Consider the following 25,696-nt stretch of genomic DNA (forward strand, 5'->3'; position numbering starts at 1 on the left):
GTTCCCTCACGAACGTGAAAGTGACAGGCACTCAATTAGACCTACACAATTAGACCCCCCCCCCCTTGTCCAAGTCAGCTACCGCCACAAATTGAATCCAATTCTGTGGGAAACACTGGCATATAATACCACCAAAGCGTGTTGAGTCCTAATAATAATAGCGGCTTATTGTTACGTGGTAGCAAATAATGTTATCAAAGAAATAGACGTAGGCTAATGTAGGAATGCACACAGATATATTGCAACAGGTAATGTTGTAGGCCTATCTGACAAAGACCTGAGTGGTTGGAACGTCGTACTTGTACACTGGGCGCAAAGAAGACTATCCTCACATTTTTCCCTTTGCAACTGTCAAAGAAATCCCATGAACACGGGAAGGTCTAGGGTAGCCTATACTGTACATCAGATGGCCTAAAGATTAGGCCCCTCTGCATAGCATTCAGTGATTTGCATGCAGTAATTTCAACAATGACCTTGATCTAGCCTAGTTTGGCTATTTAAAGCTACTTTATTGGCAAAACACAACACAATGTAAATTAACTATAACAAACAATAAAGGACTTAATCACACAAAGTAGGCCTACTATTTTACTGACTATAAAAAAATAATAATTATGTAGGAAGTTTAGAAGTTTAGAACCCAGAATTGACCTGCACACTACAAAAGTGCACCAAATTCAACACAAATCAATACACTTGGAGGAGGCCTGCGTCCTTTCTTTTCCAGATATTTTCGGATTTCGCCGTGGTATCGTTTCAGTATCGAGCATCGTGATATTTATGGCAGGTATCGTATCGAAGTCATCATTTTGGTATCGTGACAACACTAGTGTGTGTGTGTGTGTGTATGTGTGTGTGTATGAGTGTGTGTGTGTGTGTATGAGAGTGTGTGTGTGTGTGTATGAGAGTGTGTGTGTGTATGAGAGTGTGTGTGTGTGTGTGTGTGTGTGTGTATGAGAGTGTGTGTGTGTGTGTGTGTGTGTGTGTGTGTATGAGAGTGTGTGTGTGTGTGTGTGTGTGTGTGTGTATATGAGAGAGTGTGTGTGTGTGTGTATGAGAGTGTGTGTGTGTGTGTGTGTGTGTGTGTGTGTATGAGAGTGTGTGTGTGTGTGTGGTGTGTGTGTGTGTGTTTGTGTGATCTCTGACCTCGTATGGTTTCTCCTCCAGGTCCTCTAGACCCTCAGTGTATCTATAGCGACTCAGAGTGGCTGCCATGACGACATCTCCAGGGTTACGCTGCAGGAAAGTGTGTGCTGCTGACGCTGCTCTCTGGTTGTCATTCAGCTGAACACACACACACGCACCACACACACACACACACACACACCCCACACACACACACACACATGTTCATAACAAACATACACAGACTCACACACACACACACATGTTCATAACAAACATACACAAACTTATACACACAAATTCACAACACAGTCCTGTGCACACACTGATTGATGGCAGAGCGTTGGTACCTGTTCATACGCCACGTGCAGGTATTTGTAAGGAACGCGCCTCTCGAAGTCTCGGAGGATTTCTTTTCCGGGCCAGCTGAACTGGAGCTCGGGGAATCGAGCGCGGCATTTCTTTACACAGGACGCGCGCTGCAGCACGGTCCAGTACACGTGCAGGTCATCAGGGGTCCCCCCCGGAGGGTGTGGCGCGTCGCTCCGTCCCGCACGACAGCTCTGCGCGCAGAAGGCCACGCTGTCCATGAGCAGCCGATGGAGACGCACGCTCAGCTCCAGGAGGCGCACGCTGCCCGCCCAGTCCCGCTCCTCCAGCAGCGCCAGCGCGCGCCCGTACACAGAGCCCAGACCGCGCCGGTCAGCGTCCAGTTGCTCTCCGAGATCAGCAGCAGCGTGATGTAGAGACAGACCCACACAGAGCAGCAGCAACTCTGAAGCTCTAATGCCCATGATGACCAGAGATGACCAGACGCGAGGAGACACAGAGATGACCAGACGCGATGAGACGTGCGCTCAGCGCAAGGAGACGTGCTGCACAGAGGAGAGGCATGAACGTGCCTGCTGTCCGGAGGAATGAGCAAGCATGTCTGGCAAATCACTTCAGGGGCTTGGGGCTTCATAAAAGTTGGCTTGAACAACTGGTCTGTGTGTGTGTGTGTGTGAGAGAGAGTGAGAGTATTTGTGTGTGTGTGTGTGGGGGGTTATTGTGTATGGGGTGGAGAGAGAGAGATAATTTATGTGTGTATGCATTAGAAGTTAAAATAGTATGTGTTTATAACTCTCTCTTGTAACACGCATGTTAAAAAATCCCCTACATTCAATGATTTTGTAATATAGGCCTATTACCTTTACATTTAAAAAGTTCAATTCCAGGTTGGGGAGTACAACCAAACAGACAGTAAAACGGCTATAAATGCATGATCTGGATGTTGTGATTACAGGGACTTTGTATAGTGACATGATTAAAATAAAAAAATATTTTTTCTACAAAAGAACCACAAAGACATAACGTGCCCAGACAGGGAGATTCACCCAACAAGGCGCATACAGTAAGTGTGTAGCCTAATCCCCGCCATCACATTTCCGATACTGAGATTTTTTTGTGATGGATAAGCCTAACCTACTCCCTCTCTCCCTAAATGACTTCCTGGATGTAGGCTACACGACTTTGCTGAACAGTTTTTCTAAAAGCATGTAATAGACGGAGTTCAATTTAAAAGTCAATTTAAACTAGGAAGTGCATTTGTAATGTCCAGGAAGTGTTTGCAAAGGTGGCAATAATCTGTATTTTTCTGGTATGCCAGAACGATGCCATCCATAACATGAGCACATTATCCAACCGTGTGTAACGTTACACCAGACCAGAGAGAAGAGAAAAGTGCAGCCCCCGGCTGTTCTCCAGGAGTGACGAATCCCTAGCCCTGTCCACGTCTGCAAACATTCCTGCAGAGAAAACGCATCTGCGCCTCCTCTTCCTTCTCTGAATGAACATACAGGAGGACGCATACTGTCGGGGATCCTGCTGTTGATGAAAGTTCCTGAATAAGTTCCTGACACTTTGTATGATCGCGAAAAACAGCGGTCTCTGTAAAGATGCGAGTGTGTTTAGTTTTGAGTTTGTGGTTTGCGAAATGGACGTTCACAGTGTGCAACCCCGGTCCGATTGAGGACGTGGTTATAGATCGCTATTACGTACCCAAGCAATGCGTGAGAGCAGTCAAGACGGACGATTTTGTCCGGTACCACTATAACGGAACTTTCGTCGACGGGAAACCGTTTGACTCCAGGTAAGATAAATGCGCCGTGTCTTTGTCAGGGGAACCCGAAGCGCAGAGTGCAGAACTAGACCTATCCGACATGGTGCAGCGGGATGCAAGCTCAGACTTTAGTAGCCTGCATTCTGAGGTTTGGGTTTTGGGCCTGTGTGTGTTTAAGACGTGGAAGCAGAACTCTTCTCAGCCGTATGCGTTTAAGTTCGTTGTGCACAGTAGAGTAGCCTATGTCTGATTCATGATGCAGTTTAGAGTTTGGGTTCATTAGAGTAGCCTATGTCTGAGTCATGATGCAGTTTAGAGTTTGGGTTCATTAGAGTAGCCTAGCCTATGTCTGATTTATGATGCAGTTTAGAGTTTGGGTTCGTTATGCACAGTAGAGTAGCCTATGTCTGATTCATGATGCAGTTTAGAGTTTGGGTTCGTTATGCACAGGTAGCCTACTAGAAGCGTATGTTTGGCGACTGTAGAGCTCCCCCTAGAGTTGCGAAATATTTATATTTGACTGCAGTTATAAATAGCCTATTTCTCGTGGCTTGTTCCTTCTGTACACTATGAAAATGCTGTAACGTCGGCGCACAAGACATTGCGTAGCGTTCTCCCACGCAGGGCATGCTGGGATACGGGGGTGAACATTTGGGGGGTTTATGTCTTTATATCTCCTAAGGTATAAGTGTAAAGTTAGCCTCTTTATTGTAACATGTTCCCCTTTTAGTTCTCCCTCGTGTGTGATCCTTTTTGTGTGGGGGGCTGCGTCCTCCCCTGTATGTGTAGTGTGTGTGTGTGTCTACATGACCTGTTCTGTTTGCATTGTGTTCTGTGTCTGTATCCCTGCTCTTGTTCTCAGCTAATAAACCTTTTGATTGAATAACTGTGAGTCGCTATCAAATCGTTACAATGCTTTTGTTGTGGAGGCGAAGGATTAACAACAGGCAAATCTTCAAAGAGCTATATCTAGCGACAAGCTAATGTTCTTGAAGTTACATGGCTGGTTCCTCATTAGTGACTCACTACAGCGATGCTAGGTGAAGGACTCCCCTATTACAAGTTTACCATCAAGTTGGCAATACTATCACTAGAGAATAAGAGTATACGACTATATCGGACTATATTACATTACATTCGGCTGACGCATTTTTAACCAAAGCTAGTTCAGTGTGCTCAGTAGAGTAGGCCTTATTTGGGTTCAGTCACTTACAGTGTGTGGTGTTAGCTGCAGTGTGTGTTGGTAGCTGCTGTGTGTCTTGGTAGCTGCTGAAGTTCAGGGTGTGTGTGTGTTGGTAGCTGCTGACGTTCAGGGTGTGTGTGTGTTGGGAGCTTGTGAAGTTCAGCTGAATTTCAGTACTTGACCAGTAGAGTCCAGTACAGTTCTGCCAGCAACTATTTCCTGTCTCTCCTCTCTCCCGCCGGGCAGCCATGACAGGGGCGTGGCCTTCTTCGTGCAGGTGGGCCGCGGTCGTCAGATCGCTGGCATGGACAAGGGCATCATGGGAATGTGTATCAACGAGAAGCGGAGGATTGTTGTGCCCCCTCACCTCGCCTACGGCAGCCAGGGTGCAGGTCAGACACACACACACACACACTACCATACACACACACTAACTCACCTCGCCTACGACAGCCAGGGTGCAGGTCAGACACACACACACACACATACACACTAACATGCACACACACACTAACTCACCAGTTGATGCCGCAGTTCAGCACGTGTGTGTGTGTTTGTGCGTCTTGGCATACATGCTGTACGTGACATTGGGGGTGTGGCGAAATCGTCGATTGTACTTTTGAGTTCGAAGTTCGAGATTGAGATGTGATTCGTTACACCTCTAACACACACACACTACCATACACACTAACATACACACACACACACAGCTCATCTATGGCAGTTAGGGCACAGGTGAGACACACACACACACACACACTCTCTAAATCACACATTTAAGATGGCACGGTATCCATTTCGTAGGTGGAGACCCACATGTGGTGGAGGTGGTCAAGGTAAGATGAGGTGCGCTTACCTGCTTCATCTGTTGGACTCATCTGCACATGCACCAGGTGAAACACCTTTATGCACAAACGCACACATACACACACACGCAGGCATGCACGCACACACACACACACACGCAGGCATGCACGCACACACACACACGCAGGCACACACGCACACACACACACACGCAGGCATGCACGCACGCACACACACACACGCAGGCATGCACGCACACACACACACGCAGACACACACACGCAGGCATGCACGCACACACACACACACACACACGCAGGCATGCACGCACACACACACGCAGGCATGCACGCACACACACACGCAGGCATGCACGCACACACGCAGGCACGCACACACACACACACACGCAGGCATGCACACACACACACACACACAGGCATGCACACACACACACACACACACTAGACTAGGGACTATCTTTGCGATTTTCCCGGAATCGTTCAAAAGTTTAAATTTCGATTCCTTCCCTGCTGAAAAAAACAGCCTGACCAGCTAAAGGTGGTTTGCTGGTTGACCAGCTTGTTGACCAGCTTGTTTGACCACCCTATGAAGGTTGACCAGCTAGACCAGCAAATCTCTTGAGAAAACATACCTTCAGCTGGTTTACCCACCTAACAATGGTAATTCAGCTGGTTTTGCTTGTCGTACCACCTCAAGCTGGACATTTTAGCTGGTGTTGCTGGTCTACATTGCTGGTTTAACTGGCCGTACCAGCATGACCATCTTGCACCAGCTGTATCCCACAAGACAGGCTGGTCACACCAGCATGACCAGCTTCCTCAGATGGTCACGCCAGCATATCCAGCTGGTGGCCCAACCAGCTACACCAGCAAAGACCACCAAGAGCTGGAAGAAAACCAGCCTAGACCAGCTACCAGCATAAGCTGGTTGGTTTCTAGCTGTTTTTTTCAGCAGGGTTTTTCGATTCCCAGTCCGCCGACCGGAAGAAGAAACGGCTGAACACCAACGAAGAAGCGCCCACCGGAAGTGTTTACATGAACGAGGGAGTTAAGCATGGATAGTGTGCGTCGGCGGTCTGAAGTGTGGCTTCACTTTTCAAAAGTTCATAAAAAGTCAAAGTTCATAGAATTAAAATCCACAGAGAAGGTCACACTATTTCATTCAGAAAGCAGGGTTCCCGTGGATCCTTAAAAAGTCTTAAATACAACTTTCGGTTTTTAAGGCCTAAAAAAGTCTGGGATGTTTCGAATTTTCGAAAGAGAGGTAGGCTATTAAATGTGCGTATGGGACCGCCAGCGAGTGCAAGAGAGCGAGTGATGTCTCCATCCAGTTTCGTGTATTTAAAACGCAATTGTATAAGTGACTAGGCTACGGGAGGAAGTGTAGTGGTTGCAGAGTGAAGATGTTTTTCACGGGTGTGGTTAAAGGTGTGAAAACGGTAATAATACAGTATGTACAAAATAATATGCCTGACGTTTTCGTGGTGTAGCTGATGCCTGAGAGATAGACAGGTAGCCTACGTGTAATGAGGAAGCCTATGGTAGAATGAGCGGGAGAAAGAGTTGGTAAGCTAGTTAGCGATAGGTTGGCCATACGTTCGAATTTAGACCGGACATATGGATTTTAAAAGCCCTGTCCGGTGTCCGGCGCAGCCTCAAGCCGGACGTTCATTTGTCCTCCTTTTTTGAGTTGCGCTTGGCATCTAGAATCTTTGCTCGGACGCAGCATTGTTTCACAGACTATGGACGTGAAGACTACTGGTCAAATTATGTGCAGTGCTTCGCAATCAGGAGGAAATACTGTACATGTTAAGTTGATCTGTTTGCATCTTTCCAGCGTGTGTTGCTGGCCTAGCCTAGGGAAGAAAATATCTGTCTAAGTTATAATAGCCTACCTGTAATATCTGCCAGCAGCTTGCTTGCTACGTTTCCCAGTAGGCCTACTTCGCAAAAGTTGTGAAATATAACCGCATATTTTTTGAATGTCGGCGACTGGCTACATAAAAAAAAAAAAAAAAAAACGTGCGTTCATAATACGTGCGTGCTTGAGATGAAACCAGCAGTTTTCAGCAGGACCATGCAAGGAGGACTCTTAATTAATTTAAAACAAGTCAATGGTTTTACAATGTTTCAGTCAAGCTTTGGTTGGTTTAGTTACAACTGGTATGCAAAATGTAAAGTAGTAGATTAACTTTAATGTGCTATGCTGCATATTGGACAATAGATGCACATAGTAAATTATATAAAGTAGGCTTATTAAAATATGTAAATAGCTTAGTCTAACTAAAAAATATTGAAGGCAATCCAGTCCAGTGCACGTCTTTGGCAAGTAGCATAGGCTACTACAGACACAGGTGAAGAACCGTCAGCCTCAGCAATAAGCAAAAAACAAATATGTACAGCCAGCTTCAAAAGCAAGCAGCCCAGACCCTAAAATTGGGCATTTATAGCTGTGAAGGTGATTCACACAGTTATCTTTCGCCTAAATATATTTGGTAACATCTGTAGAAATCAAAAATGGGGTGGGGGTTAAAATTAGTAGGAAAAGAAACTATTGCATAAACAGTCATATATTTATTTTTGCCGTGGTATAGTCTTAATTTTTTCATTTAAATGTCTTGAAAAGTCTTTAAATTTGCACTTGGAAAATGTGCAGATACCCTGAGAAAGACCGTTGGTTAGCTAGCTCATTTAAAATATCCTACATTTTTTTTGACCCTGCCTTTAAAAAAATCGGAATCGAGAATCGTTAGGAACCGGAATCGAAACAAGAAATCGGAATTGGAATCAAATTCAAATTCAAACGATACCCAACACACACGCAGGTACGCACGCACACAGACACACAAACGATACCCAACCCTACTACCACACACGCAGGCACGCATGCACACACACAGACACACAAACGATACCCAACCCTAACCTTGACACACGCAGGCACGCATGCACACACACAGACACACAAACGATACCCAACCCTAACCTTGACACACGCAGGCACGCATGCACACACGCACACACACAGACACACAATCGATACCCAACCCTAACCTTGACACACGCAGGCATGCATGCACACACACAGACACACAGACGCACAATCGATACCCAACCCTACTACCCTAACTACCACACACGCAGGCACGCACACACACACAGACGCACGCACGCATGCACGCACACACACACATACATCTCAACACAAGTCGCAGATGCCAACTGACTCTACACAGGTTTTAAACATTTATTTTAAGCATTTATGATATGAACATGATGATATGAACATGGGACCTGCACACAAACGCACGCACACACACAAACACACACACACGCACGCGTGGCAAACACACACACACACACACACACACACAAACTAACAAACAAACACTCACACACACACACACACGTGGCAAACACACACACACGCGATGCAGGCAGGCAGACACACACACACACCAGGCAGACACACACATGCGGGGTGCAGACGCACACACACACACACACACACACACACACACACACGTGGTGCAGACATACACATGCAGAACAGACACACACATATGTGTATGGTGGTTGGTGATGGCATGGTGATCTGGTCAGGTGATGTCATAAAGCCGGACACTATGCTGGTGTTTGATATGGTTATCTGGTCAGGTGATGTCATAAAGTATATGGTTATCTGGTCAGGTGATGTCATAAAGCCGGACACTACGCTGGTGTTTGACGTGGTTCTGCTGGACGTGTGGAACCGAGCGGACCGGACTCTGACCCATTCCGTCAGCCGACCGGCTAACTGCGGCCGCTCTGTCCAGAAGTCCGACTTTGTGCGGTTCCACTTCAACGGAACTCTACTGGACGGAACTCCCTTCGACTCCAGGTGAGCATCAGTGTGTGTGTGTGTGAGCTAATGTGTGTGTCTGATCACTTGCTAACGTGTGTGTGTGTGTGTATAAGGGTCAGTGTGTGTGTGATCACTTGCTAACGTGTGTGTGTGAATAAGGGTCAGTGTGTGTGTGTGATCACTTGCTAACGTGTGTGTGTGTATAAGGGTCAGTGTGTGTGATCATTTGCTAACGTGTGTGTATAAGCATCGGTGTGTGTGTGTGTGTGTGTGTGTGAGCTAATGTGTATGTCTGATCACTCGCTAACGTGTGTGTGTGTGTGTGTGTGTAAGCGTCAGTGTGTGTCTGATCACTTGCTAACGTGTGTGTGTGTGTGTGTGAGCTAATGTGTATGTCTGATCACTTGCTAACGTGTGTGTGTGTGTGTGTATGCGCACACACCTGTTTATATATTTTACAAATATATTTTACAAACCGGAATCACATTTTCCTTATTACAGGCGTCAGTGAGAGAACGACACTTAACAGTCTTTACTTACATGATTTTGGTTTTGATTTTCTAATAGGTGTAAGTGTTTGTGACAACACGTCATGATAAATTTGATAATGTTTGATCGATGTATGTATGGTATGAAACATCTTTCATGTAATGAATGTGCACTCTAGAAAGTGAAAATAGGCCTGCTATGTACAACATATGTGCGGGAATTACTCGCATCATGATGACTAGAGTTTTGGGATTATGATGACTAGAGTTTTTAGATTATAATAGATAGATAGATAGATACTTTATTGATCCCCAAGGGGAAATTCAAGATGACTAGATCTAATGAGGGATGACTAGAGTTTTGGGATTATGATGACTAGAGTTTTGGGAGTGCAGTTTCTGCAGTTTAGACCCTGGTGTGTACGAGGTCACAGACGTCTTTGTGTGACAGTACCAGACAGGGTTCTGGATGCCTGATGACAAGTGTGTGTGTGTGTACCTGATGTTACTGGTGTGTGTGTTTTACTGATGTGTGTGTGTGTGTGTGTGTTTTACTGATGTGTGTGTGTGTGTGTGTGTGTGTGTTTTACTTATGTGTGTGTGTGTGTGTGTGTGTTTTATTGATGTGTCTGTGTGTGTGTGTCCTGTGCAGCTATGAGCGGCAGCAGACGCAGGATTCTCTGGTGGGGGAGGGCTGGCTCATCGCGGGGCTGGAGGAGGGGCTTCAGGGCATGTGTGTGGGGGAGAGGCGGAGCCTCACGGTGCCTCCATTCAACGGCTATGGAGAGAAGGGTTACGGTCAGTTACACACACACACACACACTCTCTCACACACACACACACACTCACACACACTCTCACATACACACACACACACTCTCTCCACGGCTACGGAGAGAAGGGCTACGGTCAGTTACACACACACACACACACTCTCTCACACACACACACACACACACTCTCACACACACACACACACACAGCACTTTCATGCCTACGGAGAGAAGGGCTATGGTCAGATACACACACATCTGAGTATTTGAGCAAGTGTACGTGTGTGTGTGTGTGTGTGTGTATTTGAGCAAGTGTGTGTGTGTGTGTTTGAGCATATGTATGTGTGTGTTTGAGCATGCGTATGTGTGTTTGAGTGTGTGTGTGTGTGTGTGTGTTCGAGTGTGTGTGTGTGTGTTTGAGTGTGCAAATGTGCGTGTTTGAGTGTGTGTGTGTGTGTTTGAGTGTGCGAATGTGTGTCTGGTGTGCCCTCATGCTACCCTGTTATTTGATGTGTGTGTGTGTGTTTAGGTGGTGGTATGCCCCCATGCTACCCTGTTATTTGATGTGTGTGTGTTTAGGTGGTGGTGTTCCCCCATGCTACCCTGTTATTTGATGTGTGTGTGTGTGTGTGTCAGGGGTGTTTCTAGACTTTCAGGACAACCTAGGCTTAGCCCGGCTGGACCGGATGTAAATGTAAAGATTAGCTGAGGATTTTTTATATATACAGTACATAAAAGCTGTCATTGTAGTAGGCAACAGACTACATTAGACTGCCCAAATGATTTATTATTGAATTACTAGGTACATACACGTTTAAGTGTGAGGTTGCATGTAATGCATCATTAAGCAAATGTTCTGCACCTCCTTCTGTTGATCTCCCTTCTCTCTCCATCACCTGACTGCTCTTTTGTTGTTTGATCTATGCCAGAGATCTACCAAAAAGACAGTAAAATGTTTGATGTTAAAATGGGATTGCACACTGTGTGAGAGAGAGAGAGAGAGAGAGAGAGAGAACAGCTACCCTCTACAAAATCATGGAATCAGATCAGTGTGTGGCAAACCAACAAAAACATACTACTACATTGCAGGATACAAAGAACTTTTGAGATTGCAATGTTCAGCTCTAATTACAAATGCTTTGCGTATGCATAGGGCATTTGCATACATTTCAGTGGACATTTAAACACATTCCCATGGAACATGTTCATTCCCATGAAACTTGGGTTTTTTAATGCTGTTTTATGTTTATGTCATCAGCTTTGTAATCACTTTGATGGTTAAATGGCTCATTACAGGGTGAATGAAATTTGTCTCAGCCCCCTCTAGATATTTAATGGTTTATAGTTTGTTACTGTTAAAACATCTCCCTTACGAAAAATCCTACATTGCAGGCCTACTGTGTATCAAAACTGCAATTTTTTTGCTATAGTGTTAGAGAGTGTAACATCCTCGTCTGCTCCTCAGAACATCAGTACAAATGTTCAACAACGGGGGGAAAGCATTTAGCCCTTCCGGCTAAATGTAGTTATTTAGAGCTGAGTGTAATAAATCTCTCTCTCTCTCTCAAAACGAGCACTGAAATGTGTCGTGCCAATTAACCTGACCAGATGCTTGCAGTTGCCTGCTTAGCCTACTAGCAGGGCTCAAAATTGCACCAGACAAATGCTGGTAAATATTGAAGTTGGTAGATTTCAGACAGAAAATACGGATTACCTATTGAATGGTGGGTGAATTTCGCCACCTCATTTGTCAGTGAAGATATTCAAGATAGTGAATGGTAGATATCCACATTTCAAAAAGTTAATTTTGACTCCTGCTTAGTGTTTACTAATGATAGCTTGCTAGCCAGCTAGCGATAGGATAGGTAAACAACACTAATAGCTGGCCTTTATGGAGTTGGTCGGACAGGACTAAGCTTATATTTCAGTTTGCAAACATGAATTCTTACCCTTTGCCTTTCGTTTGAAAAAGCCAAACAGTTTCAATTGTTTTTTGCTGGCCATGTCACGTCTGCTTTCTCCACGTACTGCAACCTATGACGCTGAACCACCCAGTGAGTTGACAGCAGTAACGTTAGTTGAGAGCACAGATCCACTGATCTCAGACCAGACCGCGAAGCGACCCTCTGCCGCTCTCCACCCACCCCTGCCCCAGCCCCGCCCGTTCTGCTTCTCCTTGTCAGAGTTTAGTGTTCAGGATTCCTTGTTCTAACAGGCTACGAGGGATAGAATGCACAACAAAATAAAAAAGTTAAATAAAAAATTTTTTGGCTACCCGGGCTGAGCTCAATTTACCCCGGGCTGAAGCCCCGGTAAAATCGGCTGGCGACGCCCCTGGTGTGTGTGTGTGTTTAGGTGGTGGTGTCCCCCCATGCCACACTGTTATTTGATGTGTGTGTGTTTAGGTGGTGGTGTGCCCCCATGCTACCCTGTTGTTTAACGTGTGTGTGTGTGTGTGTGTGTGTGTTTAGGTGGTGGTGTGCCCCCCCATGCCACACTGTTGTTTGATGTGGTCCTGGAAGACCTCCACAATGCCAACGACGATGTCGTTGTGGAAACGCTGGAGATTCCAAAGCCCTGTGCCAGGCACTCAGTCTCTGGAGACTTCATCCGCTACCACTACAACGGAACATTCCTCAACGGGCACACCTTCGACAGCAGGTACGCCTGTGTGTGTGTGTGTGTGTGCGCTTGTGAGAGTGTGTGTGTCTACAGGTGAGTTTCTATTACAGGTACTCCGCCCATTACCCAGGTAAAGTGGGCAGGCACAGGACCCATATGCGTTAGCAGTAGGCTAGTGTCCCTAGTGTCCATCCTCCTTAGTGCAGTAGTGTTAGCAGTAGGGTAGTGCACTAGGGTTAGCAGTAGGGTATTGTTAGCAGTAGGGTAGTGCACTAGGGTTAGCAGTAGGCTAGTGTCCATCCTCCTTAGTGCACTAGGGTTAGCAGTAGGGTATTGTTAGCAGTAGGCTAGTGTCCCTAGTGTCCATCCTCCTTAGTGCAGTAGGGTTAGCAGTAGGGTAGTGTTAGCAGTAGGGTAGTGCACTAGGGTTAGCAGTAGGCTAGTGTCCATCCTCCTTAGTGCACTAGGGTTAGCAGTAGGGTATTGTTAGCAGTAGGCTAGTGTCCCTAGTGTCCATCCTCCTTAGTGCAGTAGGGTTAGCAGTAGGGTAGTGTTAGCAGTAGGGTAGTGCACTAGGGTTAGCAGTAGGGTAGTGTTAGCAGTAGGGTAGTGCACTAGGGTTAGCAGTAGGCTAGTGTCCATCCTTCTTAGTGCAGTAGGGTTAGCAGTAGGGTAGTGTTAGCAGTAGGGTAGTGCACTAGGGTTAGCAGTAGGCTAGTGCACTAGGGTTAGCAGTAGGGTATTGTTAGCAGTAGGGTAGTGCACTAGGGTTAGCAGTAGGGTAGTGTTAGCAGTAGGGTAGTGCACTAGTGTTAGCAGTAGGGTAGTGTTAGCAGTAGGCTAGTGCACTAGGGTTAGCAGTAGGGTAGTGTTAGCAGTAGGCTAGTGCACTAGGGTTAGCAGTAGGCCAGTGTCTATCCTCCTTAGTGCAGTAGGGTTAGCAGTAGGCTAGTGTCCAGTAGGTTAGTGCACTAGGGTGCAGTAGGCTAGTGCACTAGGGTTAGCAGTAGGGTAGTGTACTAGGGTTAACTCTTATTCTCTGGGGCATTCAATCTTGTGGACAGATATTTACTGTACTATTATTAAGTTTGCAAACGTTAATGTCGCATCATTATTGTTGATTTGCACAATAGTCAGGCATGTTTACATATTTCCATGTCTGATACCCTGTGAGTTGACAGCATAGCATGTCTGAAAACCATGCGTGTGAACATCTCCGCCTCTGTTTGTGTGTGTGTGTATTTTTGTGGTGTGTGTGTTTGTGTTTGTGTGGTTGGTGTGTGTGTAGTTACCGGCGCAACCAGACGTATGACACCTACATTGGTCTGGGCTACGTGATCGTGGGGATGGACAAGGGGCTGCAGGGTGTGTGTGCTGGGGAGAGGAGGCGCATCACTATGCCCCCACACCTGGCCTATGGGGAGCATGGAGCAGGTATACACACACACACACACTAACACACACCACACTACACACTAACACACACGCACACACACACGCCACACTACACTACACACACACACACATTCACCACACCTGGCCTATGGGGAGCATGGAGCAGGTACACACACACACACACACATACATACACACACACTAACACACACACACACCACTTTAACACACACACACTAACACACACACAGACATGTCCACCTCCACTGCAGATTCTTCTCACAGAATCACAGATACTGAATAACGGTTCTGATATCAGTCCACTAGTAATGCTCGGGTCATAGTAATGCTCGGGTCCTGCATCCGTCTGACCCATTTTGGAGATCCAACCTGACACGACCCACACATTGCTAATTTTAATAAGTAACGTGGTTGCACCCATATCATGCAGTTGAGTTTCATAGTGATATCTGCTAGTTAAAGGGGAAGTTTCATAAACTTTATATTACTTTAATGATACAATGATAAACTTCTACTGTTTTGGACACCCTGCCATAAAGTGGGAGTACAAGCAAACTCGAACATAAACACACATACAGGTGTACAAACACACACATACAGGTGTACAAACACACCAGCCAGCCTTGGCAGGGTTAGGGTTAAGAGTGTTTGGGCAGGGTTAGGGTTAAGAGTGTTTGGGCAGGGTTAGGGTTAAAGGTGTTTGGGCAGGGTTAGGGTTAAAGGTGTTTGGGCAGGGTTAGGGTTAAGAGTCTCTTCACCGTTTCTCTCTGCTGCCATCAGGGAAGGACATTCCTGGATCAGCTGTTCTGGTGTTCGATGTCCACGTCGTCGACTTCCACAATCCCACCGACTCAGTGGATATCCAGGTCACTCGCAAGGTTGAGTGCAACGAGACTAGCGCTGTGGACGACTTCGTCCAGTACCACTACAACTGCTCCCTTCTGGATGGGACTCGCCTCTTTAGCTCGTAAAGACACACACACACACCCTCACTGCATGTGTATTTGATCTGTTGATGTATGCATCTGATTTGCGCATGTCTGGTCTGTGTGTGTGTGTGTGCATCTGATTTGCGCATGTCTGGTCTGTGTGTGTGTGTGTGTGTGCGCAGGAATGACTACTCAGACCCCCAGGACGTGACGCTGGGTGCGGATAAGGTGATTGACGGCCTGGACGAGGGCCTGAGGGGGATGTGTGTCGGGGAGCGGAGGACCGTGCTGATACCCCCCCACCTGGGCCACGGAGAGAAAGGAGGTACTGCCCCAAAACACCGCCACCTTTTGCCCCAAAACACCGCCACCACAGCGACTACCACCTTTTACCACAAAACACCGCCATCTAAGCAACTACCACCTTTTACCCCAAAACACCGCCACCCCAAAACACCGCCATCTAAGCAACTACCACCTTTTACCCCAAAACACCGCCACCACAGCGACTACCACCTTTTACCCCAAAACACCGCCACCACAGCGACTACCACCTTTTACCCCGGAACACTGTTACTTCAGCAACAACTGTCTTTTACCCTGAAACACCGTCACCACAACTGTCACACCACAGCCCTGTCTGTTACACAGTGCAACTGGAAAGGTTTCAAACCCTTTCACGTTTTCCACATTTTGTTATGTTTCAGACTCATCTTAAAATGGATTTAATTAATTATTTTCCCTCATCAATCTACAGTACACAAAATACTTCAATACTCCACAAAAAAGCAGGTGTTTGGAGTGTTTTCTAAAGTTATAAAAAATAAAAGACTGAAATATTCCATTTACACAAGGATTCAGACCCTTTGTTATGATGCTTGCAATCCAGCTCTGATGCATCCTACTTTTATCAGTTGTCCTTAAGGTGCTTCTAGAACTAGATTGGAGTCCACCTGTGCCTAACTCAGTCTCTACCCCGTAACTCAGTTTCTACTCTACACCGTAACTCAGTCTCTACACCGTAACTCAGTCTCTACTCTACACCGTAACTCAGTCTCTACTCTACACTGTAACTCAGTCTCTACCCCGTAACTCAGTCTCTACACCGTAACTCAGTCTCTACTCTACACCGTAACTCAGTCTCTACACCGTAACTCAGTCTCTACTCTACACCGTAACTCGGTCTCTACACCGTAACTCAGTCTCAACTCTACACCGTAACTCAGTCTCTACACCGTAACTCAGTCTCTACACCGTAACTCAGTCTCTACTCTACACCGTAACTCGGTCTCTACACCGTAACTCAGTCTCTACTCTACACTGTAACTCGGTCTCTACACCGTAACTCAGTCTCTACTCCACACCGTAACTCAGTCTCTACTCCACACCGTAACTCGGTCTCTACACCGTAACTCAGTCTCTACTCTACACTGTAACTCAGTCTCTACACCGTAACTCAGTCTCTACTCTACACCGTAACTCAGTCTCTACTGAAGTTACAGGCAGTGGTGTGCTGTGCTGGTGTTTTAACTAATGTTGCAGGCAGTGCTGTGCTGGTGGTTTAACTGTGTGTGTGTGTGTGTTCCTCAGCTGGTGACGTCCCTGGCAGTGCTGTGCTAGTGTTTGAGCTGGAGTTGGTGTCGCTGCATAAGGGCCTTCCCCCTGGTTACCTGTTCGTGTGGCTGGACAATGGACCCGCAGACCTGTTCCAGGAACTCGACATGAATCATGACGAGGAGGTGCCATTAGAGGAGGTCTGGAGACACACTCACACACACTCTCGCTCACACACACACCTACAAACACACACACACCTACATACTCACATACACCTATATACACACATACTCTCTCACTCACCCACCCACACACCTACAAACACACACACACCTACACACTCACATACACTCTCGCTCACACACACACCTACAAACACACACACACCTACATACTCACATACACCTATATACACACATACACCTACAAACACACACACACCTACATACTCACATACACCTATATACACACACACACCTACAAACACACACACACCTACATACTCACATACACCTATATACACACACACACCTATATACACACACACACCTACAAACACACACACACCTACAAACACACACACACCTACATACTCACATACACCTATATACACACATACTCTCTCACTCACCCAACCACCCACCTACAAACACACATACACTCTCACTCACCCACCCACACACACCTATACACTCACACATATATATATATATATATATATATATACATACATCGGTATCAGCAACCAAATAATTGCTGAAGAAAAGCTGATTGTAATATTACCCTTAGCCGATATGAGCATTCCTACAGATATTCAGATAAATCAGCAAGACTATTGTCAGCGAAACTATTTATTATCAGCAAGACTATTTACTATCAGCAAGACTCAGGTGCAATATATATATATATATTTATATATATGTTTTTATATATGTGCTTTTTTCCTCTTCATGACACATTTTTTGACTGGTGCGACTTATACTCCGGTGCAACTTACGGAAAGTCCGGAAAATACGGTATTATCAGCAAGACTACTATCAGCAAGAATATTTATTATCAGCAAGACTACTATCAGCAAGACTATTATCAGCAACACTATTATCAGCTAGACTATTTATTATCAGCAAGACTATTATCAGCAAGACTATAATCAGCACAACCTACTTGGGTTTCAGAGGCATCATACAACTAATTTAAAAAAACCAAATATAGATCTCATCCTATTTGAAGTCAAACATCAAATTGCACATTTTACATCTTATTTTTCATGAGTGAATGTCTGGATATATTGGTATCCGCAATCAGCCAAAATGAGTTTGGAAATATCGGCACATGGAATAACAGCATACGGAATATCATACGGAATTAACGGCCAATGTTGTACATCCCTACTTTACACTGAGTTTGCTCACAGATCCTCACACAAACACAGGCACACACTCGGATATGACACAGGCACACACTTTGGTATATGACATAGCAGGGGGTCAGGATTTGAAGGGTTAGCTTCAGCCACTTTGGTCGCCGACATTTTTGCTGACATTTTTGAAAACATGGCGTTACATGGTTGCAACTTCTGGCACCAGTTTTTACATGCTGATTGGTAGATGACAGCTCATGCACGAGTTTAGTGTTGGGCACGAGCATCCTCGCGCGTCCATGTTGGTTTGCATTTCTGGAAGACGACAAATAAACAACTAACTACTTGGATTAAGCTACTGATACTTGACTTAATGCCTACATGGTTTAGGCTGTATTACCGGACTTTGTGGTAAATAAAAGAAAAATGTTAATGTTGTCATATTAGGCTATTATTTGCCGTATATGTGGGGTGCCAATTACCTTAAAGTAACTGACTATGACCATACACTTTGGCAGATGCATAGCAATGACCTATATCCAATTATTAGCCTACTCATTGCGTTGTGTATGAAGACTATTTTAAAACGCACAGGCTGTAGTTCTGTAGAACGCAACGTCTGGATCATGTAACCTATGTCTCCCCAAGTGATTTAAAACGAAACAAATGTCAATGACTTATTTCGTTTGCTTTCTTGCAACATTGACATGATTAGGCTATGCATTTGATTTAAATGTTCAGGCTGCCAGTCGAGGCAAAAGCCAAATGTCCAACAACAGTTGCAGACTCTATGCCTGCTCGAACCACAACCCGAGGGATGCGCGCTTCTATCAAAGTTTAACTTGCATTGGCTTCATTTCGTCTGCCTGCAAATGTAGCCTAGGCTTAACAAGCTGCAAATTCACACTGGGAGCAGCAAAAATCCCAGCTATCCACACGTTTCCTACATACCATGTCTACTTAATTAATAGTCATTTTCGTTGGATAGCCTATTGCGTAATAGGCCTACAACCTGTCCAAATATAGTAAAAGTGACATAATATAAGTGACACAATATTGATTTGCATAGTTTATTATCATACATATCACATTAAATAACCTAGGACTTCAGAAACGGGGCAAACTTTACCACCATTCCCAAAATGCAATCCCAACCAATTAAATTAATTTGCGCTTATAACGAGGTAAAGCGCGTTCCCGAACAACTTCTTTTCCTCTGAGGGAATGTCCAATCTTCATCAACGACATACCGTTGTACCTTACGTTGTCTCCGTCTGTAACGTGGAATCTAATAGGCTTAGCTAGCTGGTGCCAGAAACAAACACCCATGAAACGCCATTTTCGTAAAGATGGCTGCGGTCAATTTCATGCTTTTTTGGCTGAAGTAGCTAGCCTAGCATGGGCCATTGAAATGAATGGGGGTGGGACTTAGTCACTCTCTCCAGTTATATATAATAGGCGTGTTCAACTTGAGGCAGATCTGACTTGGTCTGGCTTTCTACGTAAACGTGATCTTCAGAGGCTAGCCGGGAGGAGCTACAACAGAGGGCAGCTCATCCCGGACAGACAGGCTACAGTCTGCCTGACGTGACTCGGGGGAGATATCGCGGAATTTTGTTGGCAATAAATACAGCAGAACTTTCATTCTTACTCATTAAAATGAGCATGATGACTGACGAAATAAATTCTTATGATGTAGTTTAAATAAACCACTGTTGTCACACAGTTAACAGGCCTGCATTGTAGCACAAATTCAATATCAAGTGTTTTCCCTATATGTGTGTCTATCTATTTAACCAACAGCAGGAAATAACAGAATATCCAAACGTTTTCAGTAGGCTAGCCTACCATTGTTGCAGAAATCACGTATAAGAAGGTATCCCTTCGATTTCTGTTTATTTTCGCATATTCCAACATAAGGAAGCAGCATGAGACTCTCGTCAAAATCGTCATGAGGACATTCCTCCCAAATGGCCCTATCACGTCTTTGAACTGACGTCATGAGGGCGTGTTTTAGCTTGTGCAGCTCGTGGAAGGCAACTGCAAGATCTGTCTGCAGGCTAAGACTTAAGGTCATGTGACGTGGTGTCACGGTGGTAAGTCCCTCCCCGGCTGACAGAAGTCGGACAAAATTTCTAACCAGTAAGCATTGCGTCCATCCCAGTATGCATTGTGTTCAACCCAGCATGCATCACATCAAGTCAGATCTGCAAAGATCTGCCTCAAGTCGAACACGCCTATAGAGAGCTCCATTATGATGTCATAGTAAGCTCCTCCCCTTCCTCTCTCCCCTCCACAGTTCTCGGAGTTCATCAGGCTGCAGGTGGCGGAGGGGCGTGGCCGTCTGAAGCCAGGGGTGGAGTCTGCGGTAGTCATTGCCGACATGTTCAAGAACCAGGACAGAAACCAAGATGGCCGCATCACAGCAGATGAGCTGAAGTTGAAAGTGCAGGAAGACGCAGAGAGAGCTCTTCATGAGGAGTTATAATGGCACAAACACAAACTATAACACTAGCACATGCAAACACATTCACAGACATGTGCACACACACACACACACACAGGTGAACTCTAAAAAACTCAGGAGCAAACTGTTACTCAAGTTTTGTTTTTGTTGTTGTGTTTGTTTTTGTTTGGTTAAACCCCACACACACTAAACCTGGGGACAGATATATTTATGTGTAACTCTTCTGGTCGGACGGATATATTTGTGCAACACTCCTGGTCGGATGGATATATTTATGTGCAACACTCCTGGTCGGACAGATATATTTATTACACTTCTGGGTGAATGGTGAGATGGATATTTGTGTGTAAATCTGTTTTGTTAAAAACCTGAGTTTAAACTCTGGCCACTCCCATCCAGTAAGAGAGGTTACTCAAAGCTTGGGTCCGTTCTGGGTCAGTGACTGTAGCCTACTGTACTGTAGTAACTAAGCTGCTCAGTTGTATCAAACCCAGAGTTTCTCCACATTTCCTCCTGGAGTTGCTACCCTCTTCTGTCATGTGTGTGAAGACTTCCTGTGGGGTTGCTGCCCTCTTCTGTGTGATTATGACCAAAATGGATGGCTCTGGGTTTAAGCCTGACAAAATAAAACCCTTTTAATAAAGTTCGCCACCCGTATGATGCCCTTGTGTGTGTGTGCGTCTCAGAGAATCTTCGAGTTGAGAATTGGTCAAGACCCTGTCGGAGAATCTAGAGGGCTTAAAGTATTCTGGCACTGTGCCAGATCTCCAGCGTGTCGCGGCTCTGAGGAGAAAAAATGGCGGGAAATCATTATAGACGAGGGTCATAATTTTTGTTGTTCGAGATGCCAATGCCAGCTCTCGCTTTCAACCTAACAAATGTGTTTAGCCAATCAAAAGCAGAGTAGGGTGGGACTTGGCTTCACGTTCTTGTAGGAAGAAAAGGCATCCAGCAGACTCATTAGTAACTCATTGGATCAGTCATTACAATCTAGTAGCCTAGACATCCCACATGAGATCATCATGGGTAATAATGCTTTATCAACGTTCCAAACAAAGTAGCAAAACAACCAGTTTAGTCAGACACACAAATGAGCTTGCTAGGACATTTGGGGGAAATAGCGCCCTCAGCTGCTCAGCTGGACGATACAGCAGAGATGAGATGCTAGGACATTTGGGGGAAATGGCGCCCTCAGCTGGACGATACAGCAGAGATGAGATGCTAGGACATTTGGGGGAAATAGCGCCCTCAGCTGGACGATACAGCAGAGATGAGATTCTAGGACATTTGGGGGAAATCAAGGGATGTTACAACTCATGTTGTCACTGATGGGGGTCGCCAACGTTCTTTTGACATCATCAATAGGGTCACCTGCCAAATCACCTGCCATCATCAATAGGGTCAACTGACATCATCAATAGGGTCAACTGACATCATCAATAGGGTCACCTGCCAAATCACCTGCCATCATCAATAGGGTCAACTGACATCATCAATAGGGTCAACTGACATCATCAATAGGGTCACCTGCCAAATCACCTGACATCATCAATAGGGTCAACTGACATCATCAATAGGGTCACCTGTCATCATCAATAGGGTCAACTGACATCATCAATAGGGTCACCTGCCAAATCACCTGCCATCATCAATAGGGTCACCTGCCAAATCACCTGCTATCATCAATAGGGTCACCTGCCAAATCACCTGACATCATCAATAGGGTCACCTGCTATCATCAATAGGGTCACCTGCCAAATCACCTGCCATCATCAATAGGGTCACCTGCCAAATCACCTGCCATCATCAATAGGGTCACCTGCTATCATCAATAGGGTCAACTGACATCATCAATAGGGTCACCTGCCAAATCACCTGCTATCATCAATAGGGTCACCTGCTATCATCAATAGGGTCACCTGCCAAATCACCTGCTATCATCAATAGGGTCACCTGCCAAAAAGGTTGGGAATCCATGGCCTACAACGAAGTGGGTCCCATCGACTGAGGACACCCTTATAGAATTATCCTTCTTACAGTCATCAGCAGGCCTAGCCTAATTTATGCATATTTAAGTCTAGGTCCACGCCATTGTAGGCCATTGTTTCTTGCTAACATTCAAACAGTGAAATCTGAAAATGTATATATAATGGTGTAGGCCGAAATGTTCCTTCCTTTACGTGCATCAGAATCAGCTTTATTGGCCAGGTTTGCGTAAACAATCAGCTTTATTGGCCAGGTTTGCATAAACAATCAGCTTTGGCCCTGAGGCCGTTTTTTTAAACGGTCTACTTTTGATCTGACCATGAAATCAAAAGTCTGAAAAACAAAGTGTTATTTGTTTGTTATTTGTATCACATTCATAAACATGAAATAAGAAGTTTATTTTTTTCATTTTGGACTCTCAATTGAATATCAAATGAACAAATGATACACAGACCAGTCAGTCTGGGATTTTCTGCAGGGGGTCTCTTGTAACCTGATTGTAATCTCTTGTGACCTGTTGCAGGCCTTTCCAAACTGATGCAGGGTTGTTGGCTGAGAGGCTATTTTTTAGCTTCTTACTGTAGCTTAGCTTTGGCTACCCTGATCTCCTTTGTCAGCTTGTTCCTGGCCTACTTATATAGGTCCCAGTCCCCACTCCTGTAGGTCTGGGGTTGGTGCAGCTTGTTCTACTGCCAACATCAACCCTCACCCTGTTCTACTACCAACATCAACCCTCACCCTACTGCCAACATCAACCCTCACCCTACTACCAACATCAACCCTCACCCTGTTCTACTGCCAACATCAACCCTCACCCTACTGCCAACATCAACCCTCACCCTGTTCTACTGCCAACATCAACCCTCACCCTACTGCCAACATCAACCCTCACCCTGTTCTACTGCCAACATCAACCCTCACCCTACTGCCAACATCAACCCTCACCCTACTACCAACATCAACCCTCACCCTACTACCAACATCAACCCTCACCCTAGCCTTTATGTGCAGCTTGTTCTACTGCCAACATCAACCCTCACCCTACTGCCAACATCAACCCTCACCCTGTTCTACTGCCAACATCAACCCTCACCCTACTGCCAACATCAACCCTCACCCTGTTCTACTGCCAACATCAACCCTCACCCTACTGCCAACATCAACCCTCACCCTGTTCTACTGCCAACATCAACCCTCACCCTACTGCCAACATCAACCCTCACCCTGTTCTACTGCCAACATCAACCCTCACCCTACTGCCAACATCAACCCTCACCCTACTACCAACATCAACCCTCACCCTACTACCAACATCAACCCTCACCCTAGCCTTTATGTGCAGCTTGTTCTACTGCCAACATCAACCCTCACCCTGTTCTACTACCAACATCAACCCTCACCCTACTGCCAACATCAACCCTCACCCTACTACCAACATCAACCCTCACCCTGTTCTACTGCCAACATCAACCCTCACCCTACTGCCAACATCAACCCTCACCCTAGCCTTTATGTGCAGCTTGTTCTACTGCCAACATCAACCCTCACCCTAAAGCCAACATCAACCCTCACCCTGTTCTACTACCAACATCAACCCTCACCCTACTACCAACATCAACCCTCACCCTACTGCCAACATCAACCCTCACCCTAGCCTTTATGTGCAGCTTGTTCTACTGCCAACATCAACCCTCACCCTAAAGCCAACATCAACCCTCACCCTGTTCTACTGCCAACATCAACTCTCACCCTAGCCTTTATGTGCAGCTTGTTCTACTGCCAACATCAACCCTCACCCTAGCCTTTATGTGCAGCTTGTTCTACTGCCAACATCAACCCTCACCCTAGCCTTTATGTGCAGCTTGATCTACTGCCAACATCAACCCTCACGCCAGCCTTTATGTGCACTTGTTCTTTAAGAGGAAATTCCAGTGGTTCCAGGAAATCATAAAAATAATGCCCCCACTAACTACTGCTACTGATAGATACTGCTGGAGAGACCCTGCTACTGATAGATACTGCTGGAGAGACCCTGCATTCCTTTCAATAAAGTCAGCAGGTGTGTTGTCTCCATGCAGACTTTAGACCGGTTACATCTCTAAAATATGACCGTAGTTACACCTGAGCTACCTGCAAAAACATTGAACTACAAGTCATCTCCTAGCAAAATGTGTCACATGGTGAGTAGAAGCTAACCATAGTTAGCTACATTGAACTACAAGCCATCTCCTAGCTAAATACATCACATGGTGAGTAGAAGCTAACCATAGTTAGCTACACTGAACTACAAGCCATCTCCTAGCTAAATTCGTCGCATGGTCAAGCCATCTCCTAGCTAAAAGCGTCACATGGTGAGTAGAAGCTAACCATAGTTAGCTACATTGAACTACAAGCCATCTCCTAGCTAAATACATCACATGGTGAGTAGAAGCTAACCATAGTTAGCTACACTGAACTACAAGCCATCTCCTAGCTAAATTCGTCGCATGGTCAAGCCATCTCCTAGCTTAATGCGTCACATGGTAAGTAGAAGCTAACCTTAGTTAGCTACATTGAACTACAAGCCATCTCCTAGCTAAATGCGTCACATGGTGAGTAGAAGCTAACCATAGTTAGCTACATTGAACTACAAGCCATCTCCTAGCTAAATGAGTCACATGGTGAGTAGAAGCTAACCATAGTTAGCTACATTGAACTACAAGTCATCTCCTAGCAAAATGTGTCACATGGTGAGTAGAAGCTAACCATAGTTAGCTACACTGAACTACAAGCCATCTCCTAGCTAAATACATCACATGGTGAGTAGAAGCTAACCATAGTTAGCTACACTGAACTACAAGCCATCTCCTAGCTAAATTCGTCGCATGGTCAAGCCATCTCCTAGCTAAAAGCGTCACATGGTGAGTAGAAGCTAACCATAGTTAGCTACATTGAACTACAAGCCATCTCCTAGCTAAATACATCACATGGTGAGTAGAAGCTAACCATAGTTAGCTACACTGAACTACAAGCCAT

At 45.5% G+C, this 25,696-nt stretch overlaps 2 protein-coding genes across 2 annotated transcripts in view; one reads left to right on the plus strand and one right to left on the minus strand.

Moving 5' to 3' along the window:
• LOC121705564 (endoplasmic reticulum protein SC65-like) overlaps positions 1-1,919 on the minus strand; it is a 3,858-nt gene extending 1,939 nt beyond the window's left edge. Inside the window, exons 1-2 of the mRNA XM_042086600.1 lie at positions 1,476-1,919; positions 1,147-1,284 (exon numbers count right to left, since the gene is read on the minus strand). Of these exons, the coding sequence (XP_041942534.1) occupies positions 1,147-1,284; positions 1,476-1,919 (582 nt within the window). The remainder of the gene's footprint in view (positions 1-1,146; positions 1,285-1,475) is intronic.
• An 837-nt stretch (positions 1,920-2,756) lies between these two features.
• On the plus strand, positions 2,757-21,342 carry fkbp10b (FKBP prolyl isomerase 10b). Its single transcript, XM_042087755.1, has 10 exons — positions 2,757-3,256; positions 4,656-4,801; positions 8,930-9,119; positions 10,224-10,369; positions 12,816-13,005; positions 14,255-14,400; positions 15,163-15,349; positions 15,494-15,636; positions 16,902-17,065; positions 20,528-21,342. Exons 1-10 carry the CDS (start codon positions 3,063-3,065, stop codon positions 20,714-20,716), a joined length of 1,695 nt encoding a protein of 564 aa, XP_041943689.1. The 5' UTR covers positions 2,757-3,062; the 3' UTR covers positions 20,717-21,342.
• The last annotated feature ends 4,354 nt before the right edge of the window (positions 21,343-25,696 follow it).

Source organism: Alosa sapidissima, chromosome 3 (genome assembly GCF_018492685.1).
Source record: "Alosa sapidissima isolate fAloSap1 chromosome 3, fAloSap1.pri, whole genome shotgun sequence".
Classification (NCBI taxonomy): Eukaryota; Metazoa; Chordata; class Actinopteri; order Clupeiformes; family Clupeidae; genus Alosa; species Alosa sapidissima.

What these genes read in the sequence shown, in the direction of transcription:
- fkbp10b (XM_042087755.1), top strand. Translation starts at nt 3,063, where the DNA reads ATGCGAGTGTGTTTAGTTTTGAGTTTGTGGTTTGCGAAATGGACGTTC. An exon ending in CTACGGCAGCCAGGGTGCAG is followed by an intron (nt 4,802 to 8,929) that starts GTCAGACACACA and finishes TTATCTGGTCAG; the next exon opens with GTGATGTCATAAAGCCGGAC. An exon ending in CTATGGGGAGCATGGAGCAG is followed by an intron (nt 14,401 to 15,162) that starts GTATACACACAC and finishes TGCTGCCATCAG; the next exon opens with GGAAGGACATTCCTGGATCA.